At 42.7% G+C, this 7,556-nt stretch overlaps 1 protein-coding gene across 1 annotated transcript in view; it reads left to right on the top strand.

The window, feature by feature from the left end:
• The first annotated feature begins 668 nt into the window (after positions 1-668).
• Positions 669-7,556, top strand: part of zcchc7 (zinc finger, CCHC domain containing 7) — a 28,946-nt gene continuing 22,058 nt past the window's right edge. The window contains exons 1-3 of the mRNA XM_020624183.1: positions 669-797; positions 4,724-5,343; positions 6,864-7,089. Of these exons, the coding sequence (XP_020479839.1) occupies positions 4,828-5,343; positions 6,864-7,089 (742 nt within the window). The 5' untranslated portion in view covers positions 669-797; positions 4,724-4,827. The remainder of the gene's footprint in view (positions 798-4,723; positions 5,344-6,863; positions 7,090-7,556) is intronic.

Below are 7,556 nucleotides of genomic sequence, written 5' to 3'. Positions count from 1 at the left end.
GCTCGTCTTTTAACAGGTATCAGGAAATTTGACCATATAACCCCAGTACTGGACTCTCTCCACTGGCTTCCAGTCCATTTTAGAATTCATTTTAAGCTACTGATTTTTGTTTTTAAGGCTCTTTATAGTTTGGCACTGCCGCAGTTTGGCACCACCCTACCTTTGAGTTGGTGAGGTGGCACAAACCTACAAGATTGCTCAGATCATCAAGCCAGTTTAGTTTAGAGGTTCCCAGGGCCAGATACAAACGCTGAGGTGATCCCGCTTTTACTGTTGCAGCCCCTAAATTGTGGAATGGTTTACCTCTCAATGTTAGATCATCTACAGACTTGACAACTTTTAAATCATTGGTTAAAACATATTTATTAACATTGGCTTTTAATATATAGTATTGCCTGATGCTTCCTTCTTTTAACTGTTGATTCTGTGAAATTCGTGTGTTTATGTTCCTATGTTGTTTTATTCCTGTATTGATATTATTTATTTTAGTTCTTACCTTGCCCTTGTAAAGTACTTTGGTCAACCAGACTTTGTTTTTAAAGTGTTATATAAAAGATTTTAGATACAGAGAGATTATTTCTGTTTTCTGATTTAAAAAACATCTTTAGACAACAGGGGCCCCAAAAATTTCACGTGATGCTGTACAAGAAGACGTTAACCGCACGGGCAGCACGAAGTGAAACGTTACTGTCGGCCAACCCATTTTTCTCGGACAAACCCGGAAGTTGTTTGTCTGTGTGCCTGGAAGAAGGAGAGCAGCTCCGACACTTGTAACCTCTCTTGCTTGCTTGATAAAGGTGAGCTTCAGCTTGTTGGTATTTACCATTAGACATATACATGGTAGTTTCGCGAAGAACGACTTTGGTTCTACATATTTGCTTTCTTTCATGTGTGTTTTTCACTGCAATGCTTCATTGTTTACATTCACCGGTACTGCTTATAAACACGTGGACAGACTGGAGGAACACTTGCTAACCAGGGACTGTCAGTATGTGGAAATAAATTATAATACTCACTGCTCAGCGACAGTTTATTGAGTTTTCTATGTGTGTTTGGCCTGTAAAGTTTTAGTCATGTATCGATAGCTAACAGAGATAACTTGTACATACCTGCTAACGAGTTAGCATTTAGCTAGCCGTGGTTATCATCAGGCTAACTACATTTAGAGTGCATCCTTATAATGCTGAGATTTCTGCCTTCTGTGTGTCATTGTATAGAGGTCGGTGGTAGGTTGTGTGATTTCTACCTCACTCTGCCAGTTTACTTTGTGTTTGTTTTCCTGAACAACTCAATAACCTCTTCAAATCACAGAATTTATCACTCGTCCCGTGTGAGGAAGTGACATAAACACACTAACATTTAAACCTGACTATTGTGTAAACCCCTTGCCGCCCCTTTGTTTAGGAATATGCACATATAAATCCAACAAACCAAATTTAAATCTGCTTGAAAGGTCATTCTCAGCTGGTTTTTTCATGACAACTGAGGAAGTCAGTTGTGAAACTTGGGATGGAATTGTTTTGTCTAAATAAAGTGGCAAAGCTTTTATACAGGTTCCCTTGGCAAATCATCAAAACTCATGCAGCAAGGCCAAGGCTTGTGGGGCCATCCAACCCGTGAACTAAACACCAGTGATGATGTGATCTGATCTGATCTGATTTGATTCTGTTATAAACTACATACTGTACCTACAGCAAAGTTCAAAGTGTTTATTTTGTCATATGCACAGTTAGGAAACGTGTTTCCCTGTACAATGAAATTCTTACTTTCCTGTCCACAAAATACTAATGAAATATAAAGTAGATAACACAAAATCTAAGTCACTTTAAGCAGCAAATGCAGCAATATAATAAAAATATATAAGAATATAATAAGAGAATGTATGCTGCATAGGAGCAGCATGTGCAGCAGTCAACAGTCAGTGTGCAATTATGCATGTGCAAACTGAGAATGTAAACAGTACAGGTCGACAGTACGTGACATATTTCCTGGAAACGAACTCCTCAGCTGTTTAGGAGTCTGATGGCAGAGGGAAAGAAAGAGTTTTTCAGTCTAGTGGTCCTGCATTTCACACTTCTGAACCTCCGGCCAGAGGGCAGAGAAGTGAACAGTCCGTGCTGGGGGTGGGTGGGATCTTTGAGGATGGAGGCAGCTTTCCTACGCACCCTGCGGTGGTAAATGCTCTGCAGAGAGGGCAGTGGAGTCCTGGTGATCTTCTCCACAGCCTTTACTATTCTCTGCAGGTGCTTGCGGTCCATAGCAGTAGTGCTGCCATACCAGACAGTGATGCAGCTGGTCAAGATGCTCTCAGCGATGCAGCTGTAGAAGCTGCAAAGGATCCTAGGCGACATGCCAAACGTCCTCAGCCTCCTCAGGAAGTACAGCTGCCGTTGGGCCTTCTTGACCAGCTGTGTGTTGTTAGGTGTCCAAGTGAGGTCCTCACTGATGTGGACACCCAGGTATTTGAAGCTGGTCACCCTCTCCACTTCGAGCCCCCGGATGAACAGTGGCTGATGAGTTCTCCTCTCCTTCCTCATGTCCACTATCATCTCCTTCGTCTTGTCCGTGTTGAGGCTGAGATTATTATCCTTGCACCATGACACCAGACCGGCCACCTCCCTCCTGTAGGCTGCTTCGTCCCCGCCAGTGATGCGACCTATCACTGCGGTGTCGTCCACTCCATTGAGGTCTTCTCAAGTACTTGCAGCAATTATAACAAGAGGCACTTATAACTTTAGAAAAACTCCACATGACCTGCTCCTTCAGGGATACCAGGAGAGTATCATAGGAATGTAATCTTGATAAGGGATAAAGCAAAAATTAGATGTACAAGTACACAGAATCAGTGTAAGTAGAGGCATAGCATTTGCCAGAAGCACTGGGTGGTGGTAGGGAGCAACTATGTAAGTTTTGTAGACTACACCGCTCACAAAACTGGCACAGTCTTTGCACAACAGGCAAAAAAAACTGCAAAAGAAGAAATTGAAAAAAGTTGATACACATATAGGCATTATACATTGTAACAAGAGGAACTTGCATTGCCTTGTGTCTCATAATGATCTACTGTGCATGACAAAAGTATCAGCTTGTATACTCCGTATGGGCCACATATGAAGTTTATATGAAATTACTGTGATTAGTCTTGTGTTGTTCACAAGAATTTGACTGTGTAACAGAGAAGCAGATGCCATCTTGACAACGTAATGTCCAGTGACGTCTGGACAGTGTAACAATGAGCCAGAATGCATAAAACCAGGGCCCTGAAGCTGAAGCAGCTACAAGCAATTCAGTCAGTGTCTTATATGTCTATAATTTACACCTGTGCTTTTCCTAGTGGAACATGTCAAAATGTCTAAGATGAAAAAGTCCTGGAGCATGAAGATGTGAATTTTCCCTAACAGAAGCAACAAATCTAACAGGAGCGTCTGAGAGCCACAATGATATAGTGTCAAATACAGTATGTACACACCCACACATTCCTAAGCAAGGCTTTAATTAAGTAGATTAAGTCAAAGTGCTTGTGTTGTTGGACCATGACTCTGCTGGGACTTCAAGTACAGAACTTTACATTCCACCAATGTAAGACACAGTCAGGCATTTGTCAGGTCCAGGTCCCTGTGCACGGTTAAACTTCAGAGCTCTCTCTCTTACCAGCCCATGGGATCTTCTTTCTGTCCCCTTAATCCCCGATGGGCAGCTTGTGACTGTCTACCGTGGCGTTTCTGTGATGTGTGCGGTCTGGGAGCCAATCATCTCCAACTATCATGGCATAGACACGCAGGACTGGACAGAGCAATGGGCCAGTGCCCCTTATGTATCCAGTTTGTGTGTGTGTGTGTGTGTGTGTATACGAGTTAGAGAGATTGTGAAATGAGCAGCACAGTGTGTGTTTTACAGAGTGTAGTAAGTAGATACTCAATGTGGATCCAAGGTTATTTCATTTTAATTGTTAGTTGAAATCAGCACCTGAGAGGTGATAAACCTGGACCTAAGCTGTGTCTTAACGCAGCTGTTTTTAACACAGTTTAAAAAAGTCTCTCTCAGCCCTCATGGATTTCAGAACTGAAGTCTGTACCTTTTAATTGATGGTGGCCTGTGTCCACTTATTCTTCGGTGCTATGGACAGTCTTTTATCTATAGCACTGTCTTTTCAGGTATTCAGAACTGGGGCATTGGCTGCAACAGAACAGCAAACCCATTACTGAGAGAAATCCATTCTGTCTCTTTCATGACATCAGTGTTTGCTTATGTTTGTCTTCTGGGGAAGATTTTACTGTAAGATCTTATAAATATGATGCTATTTAGCAGCTGATTTTTAACAGTGTGGTAGTGCAGCTTCCTACCAGCACTTGAATGCATCACCTAGAAGTCAAAAAGGTCTGATTTCAGTTGCTTTACTATTCAATGAAAACACAGCTGAGATTAAAAGCTAACTAAAGTTTGCTGTGATGGATTACCTTTGTAAATATACTTGATGCAACTGGTCCTGATAATCTGGTAACCTGTAATGTGTGAAGTGCTGAAGATTAGTTCAGACCTTTTATTGGCCATCCAATAAACATCCAAGAGTTATTAAGTCTTTTAAGCTCAAATTTAATATATTATCATGTTCTTATACTTTGTTTTCATAAATTACATGGATTGTCATATCATAATGTATTCAATCCTGTGAGTTGATTACCATAACCCACACTTGTTTTCTTGTCTGTGTTTTTGATCCCAGCAGTCCGCTTCACTCACTGAGGTCAGCATCACCCCAGGTTTGTGTGCGTGAGTGTGTCTTGGTCAGGTGTGTCCATGTGAGTGTATCAAGGGTGTTTTAGGGTGATGTACTTTTCATATCAAAATCACGAGGAGTTGGAAGATGACCTCTACCAAGAGGATGCAGGAGAAAGTGAGGGGTCCGAGGCTAACAGCGAGTTGGAGTTCCAGCTTTACAGCCAACTCCACTATTCCTCTAATGCTGGGGAGTTGGAGGAGCAGGAGAGCAAAGGAGAGAAGGCTGAGGGCCAGAACAACCAGCAGCCAGAGGTGACTAAGAAGACTGCAGATGGTGATGGAGAAGTTGGACACACTGTGGAAAGAGAGCCTGTGTCACTGGATACAAGCAAGCTACGACAACACCTGAAGAAGAAGAAAGAGAAGCATGTTAAACAGAAGAAGGGGGAAAGTGTTTCTAAAGGCCAGAGGTTGTCATCATCACTTTTTGAGGAGGTCATCGTGATTGACTCTAGTCCCAATATCATTAGCATCTCTGAGGATGACACTGCTGAGGACAATGGGGTCTGTGCCACAAAGGGTCGAGGGTTACAGCAGCTGCAGACTTCCACCCCAGCACTACAGGTAGAGAATGAGAAGCTGTATGTGTTAATTGTAGCTGTAATTTACTGTAGCAGTTGTGCAATTAATTTCAAGTCACTGTAATCACTGAACTACAATCTAGAAAGACTACAATTTTATAAAGTACTGCATCCCACAAATCAGTAAAGACCAGGGATGCACCAGCCCCCCTCCCCTCCTTCAGCCATGCATTGCCAGCAATGAGTCCACATCGGCAGTAAGAGGGATAATGACAGAAGATAGGACTGATTAGTGATAGTGATCATTTTACATTTTTGAAGCTCCACTGTGTTTTAATATCAGCAATATGATTAATTTTATTTTATGGACTTATTTTGTTTCCAAGGAGACACTTTTGACACATAATAAGCATTTTAAGACTGTTACTGCTTTTGTACATGAAGTTATATATATGGATACATTTGAATCATTTGGCTGGGCGCACCCTTAGAGATAGGGTGAGGAGCTCGGTCACCCGGGAGGAGCTCAGAGTAGAACCGCTGCTCCTCCACATCGAGAGGAGCCAGCTGAGGTGGCTCGGGCATCTGTTTCGGATGCCTCCTGGGCGCCTTCCTAGGAAGGTGTTCCAGGCATGTCCCACCGGGAGGAGGCCCCGGGGAAGACCCAGGACACGCTGGAGGGACTATGTCTCTCGGCTGGCCTGGGAACGCCTCGGCATTCCCCCGGAGGAGCTGGAGGAAGTGTCTGGAGAGAGGGAGGTCTGGGCATCTTTGCTTAGACTGCTGCCCCCGCGACCCGGCCCCGGATAAGCGGAAGAAAATGGATGGATGGATGGCATTTGAATCGTTTACAGAAGAAATTTTTCTTGCCCAGCAATAACAATAACCAATAAGAACTGTACACAAAAGGCGTATTGATAAGAGTAGCAGTATTGATTAAATACCCATCCTTAGTGAAGACTAGCTCCTCTCTAGCTGTTGACTTTGATGGTAACTGGGGGATCATGAACCCTGTAATTACCAAAAACCCAAGAATGTTTCTCCTGTATTATCTTGGGTAATACAAACAGCAGCACCAGTAAGAGATGGACTGAACACCTGAACTGGACATTCAGTTACTCGGTGTCATTTTTATAAATAGTGCCTCACTCTTGCAATGCATGTTGTGGCTGCGCATAATATGGAGTGGATGGGAAAATACAGGATGGGTGAGATTCAGGACTGTTCCATTAGTGCACAGTTGTTTGTTGAGGGTTAGAAGTGCTGCATATTTACAGTATAGCACCATGTATTCATAACATTTTGATTTTAATGACTTTAATCTGTTATTTGAAGGACTTTTCTTGCACTTCTCCATTGTTAAGCACAAAACCTTGAGAAAAATCTGAAAAATGTCTCTCTGTTGTAATTACATAATTTTGTCCCTCCAGCTCAGCAAAGAAATGCTGTTCTCCAGAAACACATAAAGCGTTGGTCAGTTCAGAAAGAGGCGCATAATGGTGTAAGAGAAAACTTTGTATTGACATTTACAATTGTTGTTGTTGTTGTTGTTTTGTCATTAAGGGAAACCTCAAAAGGAAGAGGAGTTTTTGTGTGCCAGTGACTTTGGACTCCAGCAGCTCAGAATCAGAATCAGAATCAGAAGAGTCAGAGTCCAAAAGTGAGTCTGATTCTTATGATTCATCGGATTCAGATGGTCTGGAGAGCTGGATGATCCTGGGTCCAGCGAAGCAGGATGGAGACCAGTGCATCTCACTCAACCTGGAGGTGGGGCCTGACAGCATTGCAGGTTTGTCTTTGTTTATATTTGTGTACCGTTTGTGCTGGGTACGCTGTGCATTGTTCAGAGCTTGATGATAGGGTTTATGCATGTGAATGTGTACGTGACCAGGAGAACAGAAGCAGTGAGTAATTTTACATGGTCCAGCTAATTCAGAACACTTAACCAATACCTGCAGCACATTGATAAGGAGCAGGCACAGCCAATGGCTACCCTGTGAACAGTCTGTGTGCGTGCATGTTTGTATGTACATATGCACCTACTATGTCTGCATGTTTATGAATTTGTAAGCTCTTAGCATTGCTGGCGCTGTCTGCCCAGGTTCGCTCTTCTCAGACACATCTTTAAATACGTTTATGTGCATTGTGTATTGATATGTGCGTGCAGGCTTATGCGAGTGTGAATATTAGTTTATAAAATATTCCAGTTCTAATCAGCATGCATGTGTATATACATGTGCATCACAACAGTCATAA

This window comes from Monopterus albus, unplaced genomic scaffold (assembly GCF_001952655.1).
Source record: "Monopterus albus unplaced genomic scaffold, M_albus_1.0 scaffold322.1, whole genome shotgun sequence".
Classification (NCBI taxonomy): domain Eukaryota; kingdom Metazoa; phylum Chordata; class Actinopteri; order Synbranchiformes; family Synbranchidae; genus Monopterus; species Monopterus albus.
Note: the sequence above shows the minus strand (reverse complement) of the source record. Positions and strands in the feature narration are given on the sequence as shown.